The 25,335-nt window shown below is 26.9% G+C and overlaps 1 protein-coding gene across 2 annotated transcripts; it reads left to right on the top strand.

Annotated features, from left to right (window-relative positions):
- Positions 1-1,252: 1,252 nt before the first annotated feature.
- On the top strand, positions 1,253-23,810 carry Ypel (Yippee-like). 2 transcript variants are annotated; one of them, XM_015319802.2, is made up of 5 exons: positions 1,253-1,816; positions 20,692-21,288; positions 21,676-21,719; positions 21,922-22,030; positions 22,138-23,810. In XM_015319802.2, the coding sequence occupies exons 2-5, from the start codon at positions 21,169-21,171 to the stop codon at positions 22,225-22,227; spliced, it is 363 nt and encodes a 120-aa protein (XP_015175288.1). In that variant the 5' UTR covers positions 1,253-1,816; positions 20,692-21,168; the 3' UTR covers positions 22,228-23,810. The 2 variants fall into 2 exon arrangements, with proteins under 2 accessions (XP_015175288.1, XP_015175289.1); XM_015319803.2 differs by having other exon boundaries at positions 1,303-1,816; positions 20,692-21,270.
- The last annotated feature ends 1,525 nt before the right edge of the window (positions 23,811-25,335 follow it).

Consider the following 25,335-nt stretch of genomic DNA (forward strand, 5'->3'; position numbering starts at 1 on the left):
CTAGTGTTGAAGATTCTTAAAATCAACAAGTAGGACTTTTATGATGATCATAATATTATTTAACAATAATAATGGATTTATATTTTTAGGTTTTTATGGTCAACAGTTGAAAAAATTAACATTTAAAAGTCTACCGTCATTAACACGATTCTGTTTACCTGGTCTGCATAGATACTTCAATTCTAACTAACTTTGTCAGATATTCCCCCAAACTATTGTCCTATAATATCAAGAAGAATACGCTGAGACATTTATTTTGGACATGGTCAAATGTAAGTAATGAAAATGGTCGAGTTCCTGCTGTGTTGGAAGATTATCAACGTCGATATATCCAGAAAGAAGAATACATCAACATTTTTTTTTTTTATTAAACGTTAATTTGCTATTATTCAGAACAGGTTCGTTTAACCATAATCATTAATAACACGATAAACGTGTAATCTACGCCGACCAGATAAATGCAGTCGTACATTTTTTTATATAATCTAATAGTAAATACGTAATTGTTTATTTCATGCGTAAAATATTTCATTTGCGACTCTATAACTAAAGAATTTTTCTAATTAATTCTATGAAACATTTTTTCTTCTTATTTTTTTATAATATTAAAGTTTAAGAAATGTAAATTTTTATTTCTTTTATTCTTCTTCTTATTATTATTATTATTATTATTATTATTGCGTATTTTATTTTTCAAATCATCGAATGCGGATATTGCAGGAATTTCAACGCCCCGAAGTTATCCAAGAGTGGCGGGAATATTTGTAAATTTGAACTATCGAACAGTCGAGATAGCATTGCGATTGATATGCACAAACTCAACGTTCTTCTTGCTATTTACGTGCATATATATTTTCGCTTAATTCTACGAGGAACAACGAAGACATAAAAGGTAAAGTTATTTGATCTATATTTCTTTTTCCACTGAACTATATTACCTTGATTCGCGATTTAATATTGTCAAAGTTTTATTTGACTTTCAGTGAGCGCTGATTTCAAGATAGATCGCAGAAACATAGAAAGTTTTCTTTTTTCAAAAATTCGATCATCTAATAAGTTGCATCTATCAAATAAAGTAAATAATTGGAATAAAGATTAGAAAAAGGAAAGTAAAAGTTACCAAATTGAAAAAGAATTAAAATATATAAATTCAATTGAAGAAAAGATACGAGGTAAACGACAGAAATCAAGATAAGAATATTCAAAAAGTAAAATAAAATAAAAAAAGAAATAAATATAATAAAAAGAAAGAAAAGTGCATCATCCTAGGGTGCATCCTAGTGCATCATTCATCGAATACATGTGAGTAGGGTTAGTCGCGATTGCAGCGCCACGGTGCATCTCGACGGCGATGTCCGGAGATAAATTAATCTAATAATGCGCATGCGCGTATAAAATTTCTCCCTTACACCGTCCCGCCACCTTTGGACGAACCGAAATAAATCGAACGACGCCGAGTCGATCAGCAGTACGGTATTCGTTGGACGCGACCGTTTTTTGCGTTTAGTGATGATCAGGACGAGTCGTTGTTGTTGTCGTCGACGTTGTTGTTCGTGGCACTGCGCGAAAACGAAGTAGCAGGTCTATAGACAGGGACCACGCACAGTTCCGAAATAAATAATCGTTTGTTCGTGAGATAAAAGAAAATAAGAAGATAGAAAAACAAACAGAAGATAAACAAGACTAAAGGAAAGTAAGGGATAAAAGTAAAGAAGGAAGGAAGGAAGGAAGGAAGAAAAAAAAAAGGAAGAGGAAGAACGAGGAACGAGGACACGCGCGTCGTCGTTTGCTGCCGCGGCCACGGATGCATATGGAGGTTGGTAATGTTTTATTCGAATAATAATAACAACAACAATAATAACAATACCAATTAATAATACAAAATATTTAAAGAGAAAGTTACTTTTTTAACAGGACTTGTTGTCATTGTTTAATACGATCATTTTAATATATGGTATTCTCTTTAAAATATTTTTACCTCTTCCAGTCTCATTCACTTCCTCTTACAATTTTGATCAGTATTGTATTACCGAATCGTAGAAAATGTCAAAGGATTATTCTATATCATTTTAAAATCGAAGAAATGTGTGTCGTCAAGTGAATCGGTTGTCAAGCGTTGTGGTGGACGTGCTATTAGTCGTCCATGCTGTGTCTGTCCGTCTCCAACTACGCAATACCTTTTGCATTACCTTATCATATTTTTCTTTCATATTTTTTTAATATTCTTTCATTTCATTCTCATTTATTTTTGTTGATAATTTTTCCAATTTTCTACCATTTCTTTTTCATTGGTCTAGATTTTAAATGGGATTTAATAAGAAAATAGATAAAATACAGGAAATCAGAACATTCGGTTCGATATTTAATTGTATTTCTATTCGCATAAGTCTTCCAAATGACCAATGTTTTCGTCGTAGACTTTCTCTCTTTCTTTCTCTCTCTTTCCCTACTTGTCTTCTCTCTCTCTCTCTCTCTCTCTCTTTCTGTCTCTTTAAATATATATATGTATATGTATATGCATATATATACGTATCTCTCTTTCTCTCTCTTTGTCCCTCTCACTCTGATTTTCTAGGCGCGCATCTAGTTGTATGCGCGGTACGTTTCTCTCCGTAGCCTTTGTGTACGCTCTCAGCTGACGCTCGAGGCTGCCATCAGCTGCCCGAGACTGAAAGAGGGAGTGAGAGGGAAAGAGAGAGAGAGAGAGAGAGAGAGAGAGAGAGAGAGAGTGAAAAAGAAAGAAAGAGAAAGAAATAGAAGACGCGCATCCAGGGCCGCCACCTTTCTTTTGCAACTCCTTCCTTCTATATTACAAACATATCAAATTTTTATTTTATTTCATTTTATTATTGTTATTATTTAAATTTATATTCTTTTGGTACAGTTGAAAGAATTAGTTATATACGATTGGTACTTTAATAATTATTTTTGCATACTAAGCACGTATAATATTTATTTTTTATCTTTTTTTTTAATTTTTTTTTATTCAATATTCTAAAAAAAAAAACAAATGCAAACAAAATAGGGATACTCTGGTATCATTATACTTCATAAATATTCATCGTTACAATTTATAGATTTATTTATTTGTACACATTATATATATATGTATATGCATGCATATTTTTGTACAAATAAACACATACATATATACATGTATATTTTATGTATATATATATATCACATATGAACTATTGCAATCTGCCATCCAATGAAACTCTACTGTCACGTCCGCACACGTGCGTCTCTAATTTTGAAATATACATGCACGAAAGAGAGAGAAAAATAGACAAATATAGATATAGAAAGATAATGATAGAGATAAAGAAAATTAGAGAATAGATAGATGAATATGATTGGATGAAGAACGTGTTATTTCTCTTGGCTGTTTCACGTTGATCCTTCTCGAACGTGCGTTATACCTTCCACAGAAGTGCAATGCACTCTCTATCCCTCTTTCTCTCTTTCTCTCTCTTCTTTCTCATTCTCTTTCTCTTTCGTTTGATTTTATTTTTATTTCTATTTCCTTCTCTCTCTCTCTCTCTCTCTTTCTTTCTCTTGCTTTACAGTTTAGTGATCTTTGCACTCGAGGAGATACTTGACCGCGTGGAAAATATTTCATTTTGATATCATTCGATTAAATCTCTCAAATTCTATGTCGATTATCAACAATTTATATATACAATAAACGCACACATTTAAATATATAATTAATACAAAAGATTTGGATTTTTCTTTAACAAATAAAGAAATCTTTTTATATATCTGTTTTTATAATTATATTTATTTATATTAATAGATAAATTGTTTCATCTTGAAATATTCTATTGAAAATAGGCACGACATTACCAGCCAAACACATACATACACACAAAGAAAGAAAGATATATATATATATATATATATATATATATCTTGATGAGTAATCCTAAGAATTGTTTTTGTAATTAAGCTGACATTTCCAAAGGAAAATATTATCTATTAATTAATCTTAATTCGAATTAAATGCGTATATAAGTGTGGCATGTTGTATTACGTAGTATGCGTGTATCTCTTATTTATCAATGCGATTAAAAATACAAAAAAAAAAACAAAAAAAAATAATTATATGTATGTTTAATTAAAAACTCGTAATACATGTTCGATTGATTTATTATCGTGAAAGAGAAACAACAACAAAAACCATTAAAGTAAACTTTTAATTTTTTTTTTCCCGTAATTTTCAATTTCGATCGTTATTGTTTTATGAGAGAAAGAGAGAGAGAGAGAGAGAGAGAGATAAAAGACATTGAGAGAAGACATTGAGTAAACGTTTATGAATTTCACGTTTAACCTCGACAATATCACCACAAGAAGAAGCAAGATAAGCCAAAAGGCCGCGTCTTGTTTTGTACACATTCAAACAGCTGATTTGAGACGGTGACGACGGCGCGTCGTATAAACATTGGAGGCCTGTGTTGTTATCATCTCTTACTCACGTGTACACACACATATACATACATACATACATTATATATATACATTCATCCATACGATGTGTTTTCGTAAAGTAGGAAGAAAGAAATAAAAAATGTACATACGCATTCCGTATTTCCATGATTACGATCTTTCCATTAGTATCTTATTTACGCATAAACGTTTTTAAAAGAAAATAAAAAAAATAAACACATAATATTTGAAAATAATCATTCAATATTATTTTATTTTTTTTTATATTCGATATGAAAAAAAAATGATGTACATTGTCCGTCGTGTTTAATTCTATTCCGTTAACACGTTGAACGCAACGTCAGCCATTGGTGACTGACATTAGACTTTACGTTTAGGCCGTGTCAGTCATTAATGACTGACACTAAACTATTTTTTCAATACAAAGTAACGCCTGTGGCCTGATAAGAATTTCCCTAAGAATTCGCGTGGCGTTCAACGTGTTAAAAAGGTATTTTGATTTTATTTTGTACGTAAAAATTCAATACTATCCTTAGAATTATTGATAAATATAAATATAACATGCAAGTACTTTAGTTAGGTTTGTACTTTTTTTTTTGATTTTAAATGCAAAAATGAAAATCATATTATGAGTAGAAGAGGAGAGGTGGTCGGCACATTGCAGCATCGTTTCTCTCGTATGTTCGTTCGTATGTTCTTCCTACTAAAGGAGAATGAGGGGATCAGAAGAAAATGAAACGGGTACGACGAGAGAGCGGTGAAGGACGATGACCCGAATTAAACTAAACTCAAAGCTGTGCGTCGTGGTTGCACTCGTCGTGGTCGTGGTCTCGTCGTGTGTTCCACTCTTCGTCGTGTTTATTTAAGTTGCATCGTTCGTCGTCAACGTGCATAGATTCTTCTTTTTATTTTTTATTCTGTTCTTCCTTTTTCTAGAAGAAATTCGAAGGAGAGAAAAAGAGAGAGAGAGAGAGAGAGAGAGTGAGAGTGAGTTTGAAAAAGCCATCGTTTCAATTTAAATTCACTTTCGACTTTCATTTTTCCATTAAAAAAAAAAAAAAAGAAAAAACAACTTTATATAATTTTACATTTTATTTATAAGAAAATATTGTCTATTTATAATATTTTACATCTATATCAGAATTTCTCATCGAACCTTTTTCACTTGGCAACCAAACCACCGCCCCCTTCCATTTTTCTTGTCTTTTCTTTTTTATTCGAGTGAATATTTTCACCTGGCCTTGATTATATGTTTCATATTTTATCTTTCACTATCTCATAAAATTCTAGATACGTTATACGTGTAACCTAATATTAAAATGGGTTTCGAGTATATTTTCGATCATTACACGCTTTCAAGAATTTTTGTTCAATTCTATCAATTTTCTCTTTTGAGAAATTCTCTTTTATAGGGATTATTAAAAGAGTATTAATTTTCAATCAATATTACAGAACAACAAATGAAAAGTATTTTTAATAGCATAGAATTAGGAAACGTAATTAAAAAGAACATTTCTCAATGGGGAAATTAATTTTGTCGATTTAGTAATTTTTGTGTTTGATGTTTTTTTTTTTTAAATTATAGAACAGATATTATATAATTTACGCATCTTCGAATTCTGATATACATCGTATATTTTATTTTTAACATTGACGATGTAATAATAGTTGGATATATTTTATATATAATTCTCGTATCTCTTGAAATAGATTGCTTTCACTTTTTTTTTATTTTTTATTTTTATTTTTTTATTTACTTACATGTAAACTAACCATATAACTACGAGAAAGTTGGCACAATCAACGAATAAAGTATATTATATGTTAGTTTACTTTTTCCAGATTGATATGATTAGCTTATCACGTATTTATTATATACAATAATACTTAGTTGTTATTTATAAGATTAACAAAGGAAAAGAAAAAAAAGATACGTAATGACCGATAGAAAGGAAAACTTAGTGCATTCATTGAAGTCATTATAATGATTGCAGATGTGTACATATTGCAGATTATATTCATAATTATATCATTATACCAATATACAATGTGACCTAGTTTTATTATTGTTATATAAGGATATGCTTTTAACGGGAAACATTGTAAAACAGTTTATAATCAATCTTTGTAGTTAGCTTTTAGTTTAGTTTTGATCTTTTTTAAAAACAAATAATTCTGTTAAGCGTAGTATTCAATCTAATTTCAATATCTATACTCCAACAATTAATCTTATATGTTGGTTAAATATATAATCTTAATATCTATATATATATATTTAATTTAATATATATTTAATAATAACATATAAGATATATATATATATAATCTTAATATATCTATATAATATCTATATATTATAATAATATATATATTTAATTTAATATATATTTAATAATAATATATATATATTTAATTTAATATATATTTAATAATAACATATAAGATATATATATATAATCTTAATATATCTATATAATATCTATATATTATAATAATATATATATTTAATTTAATATATATTTAATAATAACATATATATATATATATATAAAATTAATTAATAAAAGTTAATTTAATAAATAAATTAATAAAAAAAAGAAATAAATAAAATAAATAATAATAAAATAAAATTAATTAATTAAAGTAAGTAATATTACTTACAACTACTAAAAAGTATATACATAATTCTATTTAATGATTTAGTTAATAAATAATTTTACGAATTAACAAATATATTTATATATATATATATATATCAAGGATTTAACAATAAAATACAAATGGTATATAGGGTGAGAAAATATTTGAGTAGTAGAATCGATTAGAATTGGCGGGGGTTGCATCGACCTGTTGGACGAATAGTAGGAGGTTTACAGCTGATTGGACTGTCAGCTGTCTCTTTGCAAGATTCTCCGCAGAGAGTCGCGAAACTTGCTTTTCCAACCCTCACCCCCGACCTTCTCTTCCTCCTCCTCCTCCTCCTCCTCCTTTATACATTTCCTCTTCTTGCGCAGAAAAGCGCACGTTCTGTTTCACCCACGCGTATCCAAAGTAACTAAGCATGCGCATTTAAAACACATGCTCCTGTATTCTTGCTTTGCAAGTTGCACGTTGCCCTTCTCAACAGAGAAGACTATGAAAGTTGGTGGTGGTGATATGGTGGTAGTAGTTGGTGGGTGGTGGTGGGTTGGTGATTGGCGGAAAAGGGGGAAGGAGAAGGGTAAAGACGTGACGTCATTTGCTAGACAGTTCGTGGCCGCCTTTGTTCAACGCGCTCGGTTACAAAGAACAGGATAAAGAGACTGCGCTGAATATGCGCGCGTGCGCTCTTTCACGTGCGCACGCGCGCATATTCAGCGCACCAATGTGCGCATGACGCCCCAACACCACCCCCTTTATACAAGAGTTGGTATCTTCTTTTGGTAAAGTAGTGTGCGAATGGAATCGGCAACGGGATGAACGAGTATAATGCAATTAGATGCTTTCTTACATTTTTATCTATTATTAATATTATATATTTCATTATTTTCCATGTATCCCGAAAGGGAATCATTATTTTAAAGAAAACAAATATTTCATTATTTTATTTATTAATATTAAATATTATATAATTTATAATTTTTTCTTATTACTTTTTTTATTTTACTTATCTTATCTTTTTATTATTTTATTTTTTTTATTTTTTTAAATTGAACCTATCGACTACTTTCATTCGTAAGTTGGTCAAATATGATGATAGATTTTTTTTTTAATATATGTTTTTATTAATTAATTATAAATTTATTAATTAATAATAATTACATTAATTATATATATATATATATATATATATATATATATATATATATATATATAAAATATTATTAATATATAATATTTTTATATATAATTAAAAATAAGAAAAAATAAATTATAAATAAAAATAATATCTAATAAAAATATTATTTAATATAGAATATTGACTTAATATTAATATATTAATTTAATTTAATATTAATATATAATATATATAATAAAAAATAAAAATAAATAAATTATAAATAAAAATAATATATAATAAAATAATATGTGATAAAAATATTATTATATATAATAAAAAATAAAAAAATAAATTATTAATAAAAAAAATAATAAAATAATATATAATAAAAATATTATTTAATATATATACATTAATACGTAATGAGATTTAAGCCAATTGGATGATGAACGATTTATTTATTTTTTTTTTTTTATTTCATTTACAAACGAATAACGTACGTTTTATACAGTATTCACCGTATTTTTTAATTTATAGTTTTAAAAATATAAAATTAATGCCACATTGATATTTTGCAAACCATAATATCGATGGATAGTAAACTAATATTAGATTCCTAAGTACAGTGGATTATACCTGTTCTTTTAGCTGACACGTACGAATACATATCCATGTATTTAACCTAACTTTTATATATATATATATACATATACATATACATATATGAATATATTCTGTCACCTTGTACATAACGATTTGCTTTTATGCTGTCGCTTAAAAAAAAAAAAGAAAACAAAAGTAGTAAAAACTTTCTTTCTAATGTTTCATAACGAGTTTACTTTTTTTTTTTTTTTTTTTTTTTTTTTGAAATTATTTTTAAATCTAGGATCAAACCCGTTCCCCTACCCTTATAGTTCATTGAGTCTTCTATTTGTTTAACATACTTCCGAAATACTTCGAAGTATTCTGTATAAATAAATAAACGTTCGAAGGAATTGGAGCAGACCGTGAGAAGAAAATGAAAAAGACATTTTTATTCGATTACCTTAGCACAAGGGTCAAAATATTTTCTTCCTATCAGTTCGGTTGACGACAAGATACATATTTTTATAATAATCGATATGATCGGTTTATTTTTGTTTTTCTATTAAATTTATTTTGTTCTCTTATCATCGTATCACGTGTTACTATAAACACGTGTCGTGAATCTCACGTGTTTATTTACAATTAGAAATAAATCGTATAAGTTACAAAATAACGTTTAACTAATTTATTTGTTAAATTAGTGAATTTAATTGTCGTCAATATCACGTGTTTATTTATAATTAGAAATAAATCGTGTAAGTTAGAAAATATCGTTTAACTAATTTATTTATTAAGGGGGGTATTCTTTGGTCTAGAAATTTGAAAAAAATCGATTTTTTTTTTATATATATATATTTTCAAAGCTTTAACCTTTTAAGAATATGTCTTCAAGAGGATTTTTCAAAATTCAATTTATTTTCGGAGATATAACTGTTTTAGTGACGTGACATCCTATATACTACCCTTATTACGCGAAACTTCAAATGCGTTTTTCTCAAAACTGTTTTTTTTTTTTTTTTCACAATTGTCAAGATATCTCAAGTTCTACTAAACCGATTTGCTTGAAATTTGATAAGAATCTTCTCTATGCATTACTCTATCGTGCAAAACTAAAATCTTACAAAAAAATTATCAAATTTAACTATTTTGAAAAAAATTCGGAAAAGTAAAAAAAGGGATAAAAATAATAACGTATCTTTTTTTTCAAACAGTTGTAATTTAGCGAAAAAAAAAATAAAAAAGAAAAACTTTTTTCAATTCTTTTAGTTCGAACGATAGCGGCATTACTGTAAATTATTAATCCGTTTTAATTTTTTATTTTGGATTACTAGAAGAGCTGGCAATCGTGACAACCGTTGCGCACCATTTTTTTGGCACCCCCCAATTCATCAGCCTATATCTTTTTCAATTTTGAATTTTTTCACTATTTTTTTTTTTTTTTCCATGTATTCTCGAAATATTAATGAATATCTTGTAACATTATAGATAGTGAAAATATTATTCGTCTTTTTGTTATTACATTTGAAAACGTACCTAAAATTCATGCCTCTAGACCAGAATACCACCATAAAATTAGTGAATTAAATTGTCGTGAATCACGTGTTTATTTACAATTAGAAATAAATCGTATATGTTACTAAATATCGTTTAACTAATTTATTTATTAAGGAATTAATAAGTTTCATAATTTATGCAAAATCTATTCTATTACCATAACTAATGACATTTAAATTACTATGCCAAAATAGATCGATAAGAAATTCCATAAATTATCGGATTGATGATTCAATTTATTATAAGTTGAAAATTTGAATTTTATTTCTTTTTTAATTACTAAAATAAATTAAATATCAATTTTAACGTGAGATATCAAATTGTCGATATTGTTAAAAGTAAATGAAAATTTATTTATACTTTATTTATACTTTTCCATAGTTTTTTTTTTCGTAACTTATATAAAGGTGAGTTTTATTTTAGACTCAAAACTTTTCAACTCACCTAAATATTTATTTGATTAATATATATTATAATTATTTTATTATATTTTATATTATATTAATTATATTAATTTTTTTTGTTATTATTATATTAATATATTTTATATTATATTAACTATATTATTTTTATTTTTTTTTTATTATATTAATTATTATATTATATTAGTTATATTAATTTTTTTGTTATTATTATATTAATATATTTTATATTATATTAACTATATTAATTTTATTTTTTTTTTATTATATTAATTATTATATTATATTAGTTATATTAATTTTTTTGTTATTATTATATTAATATATTTTATATTATATTAACTATATTAATTTTATTTTTTTTTTATTATATTAATTATTATATTATATTAGTTATATTAATTTTATGTTTTTTTATTATATTAATATTAATGATTATATTATTATATATTATATTATATTAACTATATTAATTTTATTTTTTTATTTATTATATTAATATTAATTATTATAGTATTATATATTATATTATATTAACTATATTAATTTTATTTTTTTATTATTATATTAATATTAATTATTATAGTATTATATATTATATTATATTAATTATATTAATTTTATTTTTTTTTTATTATATTATATTAATATATGTAGAAGAAGAAGAAGAAGAAGAAGAAGAAGAAGAAGTTTATTTTTCAGGTATACCCTTTAGGGTGTTTACCCCGAGGGCCCCCCCCTACATGTTCGTTCCCCTTGACAATATACTTAATTCTAATTATGCCCTAATATAATATTAGATATTAATATTAACAATATACAAAACAATATAAAACAATATAAACAACATTCAACAATATACCTTATTTAGTATATATTAATATATGTATTATATTTAAATAAATGTTTCTTTTGTTTCCTTTTTTTTTTTTTTTTTTTTTTTTTTTAATTAGTGAGAGAACTTTGTTGTCACAATCAAATGCACATAATTGTTTAAATTATTGACCAATCGTAGATGAGATCAATTCGATACGACTTTTCGAGAATATACGTGTGTGTATTAAAACGTACATAAGACAAAGTACATATGTATTTGATTTGCTTGGTAAATACACAATGTAAGTGAAAACGTTTTTTACCTGCTAATGACTGTGATGTCTTTTTTAGTTGCATCACCTGGTTTTTTTTTTTTCCCCCCTTTCAAGAAGGTCATTAAGGCGCCAACGAGGGCAATAACTTTTGCACAATCTTTTGTCGTTTATTCTTTTCATTATTTTATTTGTTTTTTTTTTTATTCCTTTCTTTTTATGTTAATTTACTGAGAGAGTATAATTGACAAATGTTGTATCATTCTTTCTTTTCCTATTTTTACTTGTTTGTTTTTTTTTGTCTTTCGAAATTATTTTCAATATTTTTAATTTGTTTCTTTACACATACTTCTCTTTCTCTTTCTAATTTATTTTACAATAAATCGATCGAAAATATACAAACGGAAATTTACATATTCCCAAGTAATCTACGAACGTTCTCGTTCACGTAGGATAAATTTAACTCGTTTATGAAAATCGATATGATGTATGATTACGTACGTGTACAGATAGAACAATATGTTATATCTATCAGTATCATTTTCTACATGCAATCGAAACGTATGTTGTACATATATATATACATAAATACATATGTAACATAAAGACGAACTGGTTTCAAAATCCTTCGCTTACAAATTCTAATTTCTTTTTTTATTTGTTATTCTACTCTTCCAATCCTTTTCAATCCTTCAAATTATCATACACGTATATATATATATATATATATATATATATATTTATTTGTATGCAAATATGCAAATTTTTGCATATATAATATAATATATATAATAATATAATTATATATATTATTATATAATAATATATTATATAATTATATAATATTATTATATTATATTATTTTACACATTAATTATATTACATTAATATTATTATGTTATTATTATATTATATATAATATATAATAAAATAAAAAAATAATTAATATATAAATATAATTATAATTTATATAAATTTATTATTAATAAATTATTAAATAAATAATTAATTTATATAAATTAATTATAATTTTATTATTATATTATTATATATAATAAAATTATAATTAATATAAATTTATTTATTAATAATGAATCTACAATAATAAGAAAGATACGATTTAACGTTGAGCGCCACGTCAGCCATCAGTGACTGACATTAAATTTTCCGTTTAGGCCGTGTCAGTCACAGATGACTGACATGTTCAACTTTTTCAATACACAAACTAACACCTGTGGCCTGACGGGAATTCCCCTAAGAATTTGCTTGGCGTTCAACGTGTTAAAAAGTATATTTTAAGAATCCTTAGTAATCCTATTTCTATTTTTATCTCTCTCTCTCTCTCTCTCTCTCTCTCTCTCTCTCTTTTTCTCTTTCATAATAAGAGATGCATTGGAATATTATACATTGAGAGATTAGAAACTATGACGAAAAAGTTGGCAATCATCTATGGCTTTCGTCGGTTCGTTGTTCGTGCATGACCTTCGCAACGATAGCATTCTTTTTCTAGGGCACATTGCCAATGTGAACGGTCGATGCAAAAAGAAGAAAAAAAAAATATATTCTAACTTTATTGAACAATAATATTACAATAAGATAGATAAATCAAAATAGATAATAGGATTAGTCATTTTGAATTTAGTACTTATCATTTGAAATTTGTTTGTTATATTCTAAACATCGTAAATAATAAAATAGGTGCTTTGACTAATGAATAATACGTACACACATATATCTACATTTACATTCATTTGTATGCATCATTGATGAATTACAATGTAATTTATATATTCGCATAATAATTTATTTATGTAATATCATTGATAAAATTATCTACACGCATATACACACACACACACATTTTATTTATTTACATTATTAATGAGTTACACAACATCGTAACTAATGCACACATACATATACATATACTGTATTTTATTATTCACGTTCATAGTTGAATTAGCTTTTGGTTTGCTTTGAAAAGCTTTGTATCCATATTTACATATATTTTCAATACTAACCATACGATTATACAGAGTGTCTTATAAATTGGTAATGTATAAATAAATAGGGGATAATTTTATATAAAAAAAAATTATCAAAAGTGTAGAATCTAACTCATATTTGTAACACCATTCTGTGTGTTTATAAAGTGTAACAAATTTTTTGGGCATTTCAATGCATAGAAAACAATCCACATACATACATACATACATACATACATACATACATACATACATACATACATACATACATACATACATACATACATACATATTTATGTACTTGTATTATTGAAGAATAGTTACATGGTAACTTATGAACATATATACATGTACACGTATACTTTTATACATATACTTGTAGTGTTATTGAAGAAGAGTTACATGATAACTAAATGTATGCATGCAAATACCCACACATATACATATATGCATTTATTTACTTGGATCATTGAAGTAACGTTACATAGGAGTAGCAAATAAGTAAATAGAGACGATAACACGTTCTTCTATGTATTCGTGTATATACTCACGTTGATCGTAATAGAAATCCGTGTTAATACGTAGGTAGATATAAGGGTGGGGCACAAGTAAGTAAGTGCGTAACACTATCGTTACGTATTTTCTTTTACATTACATTTATATATATAAAACAAAATAATAACATATATATATATATAATACAAAATATAATAGTAATACGAAATAATAACATAATAGTAATAATACATATTAATATTATTGACTACATACATATTATATTATATTATATGTTATAATATTATTATAATTAATTTTTATTTTTATTATTATAATTAATATAATATTATTATATATATTATAAAATTATAATTAAATAATAATAATAATATATATGTATTATTACTGTATGTTTATTAATTAATTTAATTGTTAATTTAATTGTTTATATATATATATATATATATATATATATATATATATATATATATATGTATATATATGTATTATTACTATATGTTTATTAATTATATATATAATATATATGTATAAAATATGTATTAATTAATATATATATATATATATATATATATATATATATATATATATATATATATAGAAACCTAACTCTTGAAATAAATATAAATAAATTATAAAATATTGCACATATAGTTATAGAGAAATGATGGCGCTCCAGTGTTACATAAATTTGATTAAAAAAAAAAAAAAAAAAAAAAAAAAAAAAAAAAGAGCGAGAGATATGAAATAAAAGTGCAAACAAAACAAAAATGTTACATCAATCCTATCGAAGTTTTATCGATCAAAAATGGAGGATAAAATTGTTAACGATAACGATGATAACGATTTTAATCATCCTGGGGATATATTCGAAATTACATCCGTGAGAGATAGAAAAGAAAAAAAAAAAAAAGAAAGAAAAAGATATTCGATACGATTATGGGAGAGTACGATGACGTGTGAAATTCGTCGAGTCCATTTATCTCATTCTACCTCTCTCTCTCTCTCTCTCTCTCTCTCTCTCTCTTTCTTTCTTTTACACACATACATATATATATAAATGCATATTCTCATAAACGATCTCTTCTCTCTCTCTCTCTCTCCCTCTCTCTTTCTCTCTCTCTCTCTCTTTTGATACACGTACTCGACGTTTCGCGAAAGTAATTTCGCGATCACATCTCCGCCGTTGTTCTATTGTTTAAATTTAGATCCACCATTTTCTTATTCCCTCCAACGTTGTTACGGCGAGGATCAAATCAATGCACGAACTGTTATTATTTAAAAATATCAACACGTTTTTCTGGCTACAAAAAATAATTATAAAATTATGTTTGATTTCTTTTTTTTTAATTCAATTTTCTTAATTTTTAAAATGAAAAATGTCATCCTTCTTTTATGTTACAAGTTTCATCACAAAGAAAGGAAGAAGTGGAAGACAAAAGAAAATATGGGAAATAATAATAGGCTTTATAGTTTGTTTTTGTTTTTTTCTTTTAAATATTCCTAATAATTTAAAAAAAAAAAAAGAACGTGGGAATATTTGTTTCCTGTTCGGAAAGTTCAACGACGAAGCATCGTCATTCCAGACACGTGCTTCGATTCTTCATTCAAGGATATCATTAGAAAATACCAGGTGCTATTCGTATATATATATATATGTATATAACTACGTGACTCAATATATAACAACACTTTGCAAACTTGACTTTCCCGTTGATCATTTGAACGTTATTTCCAAGTTCCGCTATTGATACGCATCGTAATTGTACCGATAATTAGTATAATTATATTATAATAAGTTAAAAATAATACAATATTTATTTAGTGTATAATTTATTTAACCATATTTACTAATTTAGTAATAATAACTAAAATATCATTATATCACGTTTTTGTAATGTTAAAAATAAAATATTTTGTAAAAATGAACGTAATTTTACCAAAAGTACAATTTAACTTAAATAATAAAGCATAATACGTCGCGCGCGTATCCATCGAAGGTAAAATGGCTGACGATAAAGTGAAGTTAGATTATAAGTGATAAATTGTTGACCCGACAGCTTTGAAACGTTTACTTGAGCGCGAAATCGATTAAAGTATAACCTTTCGTGTGAAACACTATTCATATAAGTTGAGAACATGTTTCTTCTTTATCTATTTCATTTTTGCACTTGTTCGATTTCAACATTAGAGAGAGAGAAAGAGAAATAAGGGGTGGGTGTATATATAAAAGAGAATAATAGTTAACTTCAGATCGAACTTTTCTTTAGTAATCCAGCATTTTGTTAAAATCAATTCTTATTTTAGATTTGTGAGAAAGGGTCTTTGAAAGCAAATCTTTGATCAAATATTTGATTCTATCAATGGAAATGTAAGCATTGAGAATTGAACGAATTTCTTCGACGACGACGACGACGACGAATATAAAAGAAAATATTTGAATGGAAATATTGAATTAACCGATTAGTAATGTCAGAGTTTTTTTAACATGCACTGGATCTCGAAAAGATCAAAGTGATTTAAAAATGATCAATTATCCTTTATTTTATTTTGTTTTTATTTTTTTTTAGATAAAGAGAGAAGTACTTTTTTATTCAAATTGTAAAATGTTCTTATTAGCTTTCATATTAACACTAGATATACCACCATTTTCTACCACACTAGTCAAAGTGATTGGTGTATAAAAAAAAATGCTTTTTGAGGCTTCCAGTCTTTATTTATTCTTAAAAAATAACGAAAAAAATGTTTAACAATAATAATTTTAATAGATACATGGATTTATAGACATTTTTAAATAAACAAAACGGTTAATTATTTACAGAAATCAAATGTTACATGAAGTAGACATTTTAAATTAAAATGGCCGGACCAGTTAAAATGACTGGTCTGGTATATCTAATGTTAAAAAATAAATAAATAATTGTACAAAAAATTGATGTTGTAATTTGATATTATCGTAAGTGATTTGAAGAAATAATTCAAAGAGAATCTTGGCCACAGTATATATATATTACCAAATATTCCGACATTACTATTATTAACCAACCCAATAAATAAATAAATCGAGGTTATTTTCGATTGATTTGTATATATCGATCGATATATGCGGTCAATCGTTTCTTTAAATAGAAAACTCTAACAAACGATATCAACATTGTGTTTCTTTAATACACACACACACACACGCGCGCGCGCGTTTTCTTTTAAGATTAATATTCAACTTTATACACACACGTACATATTCAAAAAATAACATAAAATGATAAATTTATGTAAAATATTCACGACACAACAACCTTAGATATTTTTAATTCTCGTTTGCATCAAAGTATTACATGCATAACGGAAATCGAATAATACGAAAGATTATTTTTCAAGATTCTAAGAGGAAGGAAAGAAATGGTTCGATAAGAGAACATATATATATATATTCGTATATGTGTTTATACATGTTTTGTAGTGTACGTTAAATCGGAACACGATCTTTTCAATTGATACGATTTTTATCTATGACATTTATCAATAAGTATATACGACAATCCGTCTGCATAATCCTCCTTTGATATAATAAAAGAAATAAATATAGTTCATCATATTTACAGTAAAAAAAAAAAAAAAAAAAACTGACGAAAAATAACATACCAATATTTCAACATGAAAATAGTTTGTTTATTTATTTTCATATTTTGTTATATCAAAGAAGATACTCTTAGATTATTCAATGACAAGTGCAATTAATTTTATGAAACGATTTAAAAGAAAAAAAAAAAAGAAAAAAGAGATCAAAACATACAAAATACGATAAAAATCAACACGTGTGTGTGTATTATATACGTTAATCGAATAAATGTAAGACGCAGATATACTTTGTTGGGTATCGTTATGCATTAACTATCTTCCGATATGTTTATCTGTGTATATACGTATGTATGTATGATGTATACATGTGTTGTGTTAGAAGATGCAGCACGTGGCCCTCGTGAAATGCGATTCTCTTGTTATGCATGTATATTGATTAAAACGAACATATACATATATATATATATATATATATATATATATATATATATATATATATATTTCTCTTTCTTTGTAAAGTTTCTCTCTTACATACTTATTGCGTGGTGTCTCTCTTATTTTTCTTTGTGTATCACATTCTGATTTAACTGATGCGCAATACTACGTTATTATTGCAACACACAACACAATAAATGCATAAGAAAGAAAAAAAGAAAGAAAGAAAAGAAGATTCTCGTAATATAATATTATGATACCATTGTATTGTTTGTTGCACACATTTGCTGTTAAAGTAGTAAACTTTATCGATGACATGTGTACTTCCCCGTTGAGTTTCTTATTTTAATTAATACTAGATATACCAGACCAGTCATTTTGATTCAAAATTTCTATTTCATGTAACATTTGATTTCTGTAAATAATTAACCGTTTTGTTTATCTCAAAATGTCTATAAATCCATTTATTTATTAAAATTATTATTGTTAAATATTTTTTTTGTTATTTTTTAAGAGTAAATAAAGACTGGAAGTCTCAAAAAGCATTTTTGTTGTTGTATACACCAGTCATTTTGACTAGTGTGGTAGAAAATGGTGGTATATCTAATGTTAACAACCAATTGTGTATCCTATTATTATTATTATCTGACTATGGTTAAGAGGGAGGAAAAAGAGGAGGTGGGGTAAGGAAGTATTAAACAAAAGAAAATATATATATATATATATATATCAAGTAGTGGATTAAATATATATATATATATCAAGTAGTGGATTAAATAAAGAAGAAAAATACTGATAAAGATTCAGTGAATGCTTGGAGAACGTTGATGACGATTTGAAATAACCTTGAACAGTGGTATTGACTCCGCTTTGTTTCTTTACTCCCTTTATCTTTCTCAGAATACTTCTTCCTTTTCTTTTTCTTCTTCTTGTTTTTGTTCTTGTTCTTCCTTCTCATCTCATTCAGTTGCCATGAATTCGTCTAAAGGAAGTAAGGGAATCCTTTCTTCCATTTCTCTCTCTCTCTCTCTCTCTCTCTCTCTCTCTTGGCATTTAGTATTCGTCAAAATGAAAAATACCATGGAGTATCTTGTAAATTTTATTTATTATTTCTTACAGTTGGTTGCATGAACAAATAACAAAATTTATATACAGAAAGAATACAATAAATTATTATTATAATATTTAACAATGAAACGTTGAAGATGATGTAACTTTTTCCAAATGTGCATATAGTATAACTGTATATAATTTATTTAAAATGACGTTAAGATGTAAGTCACGTTTACTGTTCGAGCAATTTTTGTTGGAAGAAAAATAAAACTTCGTTACCGTGTCTTTACTACCGTAAATGTATATATATATATATATATGTGTGTGTGTGTGCATGTATACGCTAATTCCATATTTAAAAGGCTCGACTTGACACAGACTGAAAGAGTATTCGAGAACGACACCGTTATCGTTGCAAGGTCACGGTAAATCGTTGCCGCTTTTTTCCAAGGTAGAAAGAGATGAAGAATAGAACAGGTTAAACACAGGAGACTTCGTCGTTGTCGTCGTCGTTGTAGTTTATTTCACGAATTTTAGCCTGCATCTCGTTTGCACTTACTTTCCCCTTTTATTTCCAAGTATAACGGTATTTAATATGCATTATTTTTTTTTGTCGAACATTTTTGTAACAAAGAAAACAAAAATCTTGTGTATTGGTTCCATGTTTTTTTGTTTTGTTTTTAAATTTCGCGGGTTACGCGAGACTTACGCGTGGCGCTAAATTCAAACGTTCGTACTTATCGACATATAAATCGAACTTTTAAAATAGGTGATTTTTACATAAAAAAATAAATAAATTAATAATGCAATAATATAAAATAATAATGTGGTAATGATAATAATAATAATAATAATGATATACACGGTATAGATAGGCAGTTAAAATAAAACTTTGTAAAGACACGTCGGTTTCTTTGTTTCTTTCTCTCTCTCTCTCTTTCTCTTTCTTTTATTCTTTTATTCTTTTTAACCTAACAGACTAAAGATACATACATACATGCGTATATTTCCTGCGTTCTTGTAAAGAACTTCCTGCGTTCTCAAGAAGGAAACTTCTTGTCGACGTGCATCATAAATAAAAAAGGTCTCGTCGTTCTTTGTCCCATAGGTTGCCATGACACATAACCATCACCGATAAAACTTTTCATTGTCCAACTAAAATGAATTTTTGTACAATTTATTTTATAATTACAATTGTACTTATAATATTGAATTTCAATGTGGAATAAATATATCTAATTTATATTGTATTGTTTATTCCTCAGGTGTCCCCGAACCGGCGCTGTCTGAACCAGCTCAACAGCTGATCGGAGTACGAAGCGGCGGTGAACGGGGCCACTATTGCACCACCACCCCGCATATTTGCAAGATAATCGTTAAGGAATAATAACGAGATCTTTTTAAAGGCTCACGTTCGAAAGAGAACTGTGTTGGTTGAAGAAGGAAAGAGAAAGAAAGACAAATTAATAAAAACAACAGGGGGCAAAGAAAATATATGAAACAAATAAGAAATAATATACAAATTTTAGCAACAAACAAGAATTAAAATAATAATTACAAGAGGAATGGTTCATTGTATTTAATATAATAACAGAAACGGATACAGAGGCAAAATAATATTCAAGATAAAATAATAATAATAATAATAATAATAATAAGAAAAACGAAGAAGAAAGAAAGAAAATAAAACAAAACAAAACAAAAGGAGAGAGAATAATTTAAATTCGCTTGGACACGGCATCATGGTCAAAACTTTCCAAGCGTATCTGCCCTCCTGTCATCGCACTTACTCGTGCATTCACTGCCGTGCTCACCTCGCCAATCACGACGAACTCATCTCTAAGGTGAGCTCTCCTTATCAGGTAACGGATTTTCTTTACCTCGATAATTAATATTTAATATTCGATTAATAATCTTTTAAGGAATTTTCTTTTCTTTTTTTATATATTAAGAAATAAAAGAAACAAAACAAAAAGGAGTATCCCAATAAGTGCAAGAGGAAGATGAAAGGATGATGATTTATTATAGAAAATGTTTTAATTTTTAATATTAATATTTTATTAATGTCTACTACGGCTATTATTTTTTTTTCTCTTCGTATTTATTTAATTAATAGCGGATTTTCGTGATTCTATTTTTTTTTTTATTTGACAAACAATGGCATTGTTATTGGTATAGTTCCTTGTTGCACTGAATTCTTTAATGAATTCTAAGAAAATTCAAGATTATTTTTTATTCTTGTTTTACAGTCCTTCCAGGGCAGTCAAGGACGTGCCTATCTCTTCAATTCTGTGTAAGTTAATGCAATATTAAATTGCAAATAAATGATGATTGTTTCTTTGTAATAAATTCCTTGCTTTGTTTTTCTTCTTCTTCTTCTTCTTCTTCTTCTTCTATATTCGTTTGTAATTATTTCAAATATTCTCACAATTATTTGATTATTAATCGTTTGTTTAAAGGGATAACATTGTTGAATATATTTTTATTTGTATTAGGGTAAACGTGGGTTGTGGTCCTGCCGAGGAACGTGTCCTCTTAACCGGCCTTCATGCGGTCGCTGATATTTATTGCGAATGCTGCAAGACGACTCTCGGCTGGAAATACGTAAGTTCAAAAAAGAAATAAAAACAAATTGACAAAAACTTTTATAGATTGAATCATAAAAAAAAGTATCTAACATATATTCTAACACATTTGAATTTATTTTTTAGGAGCATGCCTTTGAGTCGAGTCAAAAGTACAAGGAGGGTAAGTTCATAATTGAGCTAGCCCACATGATCAAGGAAAATGGATGGGAATGAAACCTTCTTAGGGGAAATTTCGAATAATATTCCCCCGGATTTTGAATTGTTCGTCCGAACTTCGTTCCTTGACGATGCCTAAGACGATGATAATGATAATAATAATAATAATAAAATGACGATGATGAACACGACGATTATGAAGAAGACGATGACGATGATTAAACTAATTAAAATGATGAAGAAAAATAGGGAAAAAAAGAAGAAGAGGAAGAAGAAGACGTCTTCGTTCTAATATCGTAAAAGTGCGGCTATCATCTTCACCTATTCCCTCACATCCATCCTCCTATACTACTGTTCCTAAAATCTCTTATCCCAATTTACCATCACAATCACCCTCTATCATCCTCATCCATTTTTCCAATTTTCCTCTCTACCTTATCCTCCCCTTCACACTCTTTCTCTCTTTCACTCTGTCGAACCACCAACGAAAGTCTGTGATTTCATTTGTGATTTCTAATCTTAGTAACGTTTATGTTTCGGACTATAATTCAACGACGAATTAAATAATTACGAGGACGAAGGACGAAGACGAGAATTTGACTATAAAGACGTTAATTGATTTATTTTACGTTTCCGATCGATAAATATGGATCAGTTCGAAACAACTCGAGATGATCTACAAATCATCGGTCTGATGATCATATCCGTATTATAATACATACATATATATATATATATATATATATATATATATATTTATTAATTATATTAGTTAATAAACTCTTTCGTTACGGTATGCTTTAAGACAAGTTATCACAGATGACCCCCGATAGGAGTCGGCCGTACATATGGAGCTACTTTTGTATTAATGGTCGTTAGTAACGAAAGGGTTGTTAGTTATATAATATAATAAATGTATATTATATAATTATTATATAATTATATAACTATATATATGTATACACGTGTAATCATATGCGGATATGTTCATAACCGATTAATTAATAATTGTATAAAAAGGAAAAAGAAGAATTATTTTTCAAAAATACTTGCGAGCGTATGCACGCACGCGACACATATATATATACATACATATATATATGTATATATATATATATATATATAGATTATTATTAAATAAGATGACGATATGACATCACGCGATTATGGTGAATATGATGACGACGATGGTGCCATGGTGGAAACAATAATAAAAAGGGACCGGATGATTGATAGCTTTGTTCGAAGGTCGGGGGTGCCCCTTTCTCATCATATTTTCAATCATTATTAATTCTGTCATAGTTAATCGACACCAAGCAAGCTAGCAAGCAAGCAAGAAATCATGCTAAGTGGTCGTGTACGTATATAGATAGAATATATTTAAGTAATAATAATTATAATAATATTAATATTAATAATAATAATAATAATAATAATAATAATAAAGTATGGGGTAGCCCACCCCCGGCCCCAAATGAAAAGATTTAATCAATTCTCATAAGAAAAAAGAACCGTAACTATCTTCTATCCGCACTGAAGTCAGCGCGCTTAAGTGCCACGGTATAAACACTAAAAACACAATGATAAATAATTTAGAAAAAAAATAATAATATTAAAAGAAATAAAAAAAAAAAAAGAAATGAGAGAAAATTAAACGAGACAAACAGAAGAAAAGAATAATTTTGAAAAGAAACGAAAATGATAGGGTAAAATTATAAAAACGAACACAAAATATATAAAAATAATACATTTACGTATTTACGTACACAACATACACACATAGGTACACATACATACACGTCGCTGGACTGACCGCCTGCCTGCCGCGTCTATCATTGGAATTTCACTGCCGATATTCCTAACTATTAATTAAGAGAAAGAAAAATAAAAGAAAAGATTTAAAAAAAAAAAAAATAAAAAAAAAGAAAGAAAGAAAGGAAGAAAGAAGATGATGATCGGCGTCGCGTTGATTTAAACAAAAGAAAATGATACGCGCCGGCGAAGAGAAAATGTTAGTCTTATAGGTGTAGTTTACGTTAATATTATTAGTATATTATTAAAATAAAAAGAAATTAAAAAAAAAAAAGAAAAAAAAAAGGAAAAAACAAAATAAATAAACAAAGCCTATATTACAAGAACATTATAGGAAAACTCTCGTGAATGATAATAGAATATAAGGAATTTGAATAAAAGTAATGACGATGAGTGAAGGGGAAGGGAATGGAGAATCTGAATAATGATAGAAAGTAATCGTATGTGAAAGAAAGAAAAACAAAATAGAGAGATGATATATATATATATATATGAAAAGAAGGAAATAGGTCTGGTCTATGTGTTAAGAGAACGTGTACATGTTTGATTTTATGTTCACCATGCCTGCCAAACTGTCTGTTTGTCTACCAGTAGCTATTACTGTTACACTAGGAAATACTATAGCGTATACATATATTAACATGTTCGCGTTTATGTTTTATTTTTAGTGATTTCTTTCATCGGCTCTGCAGGGTGTGGTGCGACTGAATCTTTTTATTGTAATACCACTGAACTGCGCCTTCCTATGCACGCACTATAATATATATTTGATTTATATGTATACGTATGTATATATATATATATTTAAATATGGTGTATAGATATACATATATATACATAGTAATCAAATAATACGTTAAAAAATTATGGAACAAGACAGATTGCTCATTACTTTTAACGTCGATCTCAATTGTAAATATTTAAATAGGACTCTTCTTTAATGTCTCATGTGTGATGATTTTATTCAAAGCAGCATTTTTCGTTATGCTCGTATAAAAAGATAAAGTTAAAAAAAAAAAAATAAATAAATAATATCAATTTATATGTGTATACATATACTTATATGCATAGAAATATACAGGGTGGCCCAGTTTGTGTTCGAAAAATTGTATCAACTAATTCTATAAATAAAAAGAAAATATATATGTATATATATATATATATATATATATATATATATATATATTTGTTTTATATAAACTTGTCTGTGTGAGATTTGTAAATGAATTTATTCAAAATTTATGTAACAAAAATATGAAACGACAATGGGACCGATTTTATCGTTCGATACAACATAGAAATAAATTGTTCGCTATTTTATTTAATATTTTTATTTGTAGAATATAATTATTG

The sequence above is a fragment of the Polistes dominula genome, unplaced genomic scaffold (assembly GCF_049000335.1).
Source record: "Polistes dominula isolate Pdom_NZ unplaced genomic scaffold, Pdom_raw_medaka contig_19, whole genome shotgun sequence".
NCBI lineage: Eukaryota > Metazoa > Arthropoda > Insecta > Hymenoptera > Vespidae > Polistes > Polistes dominula.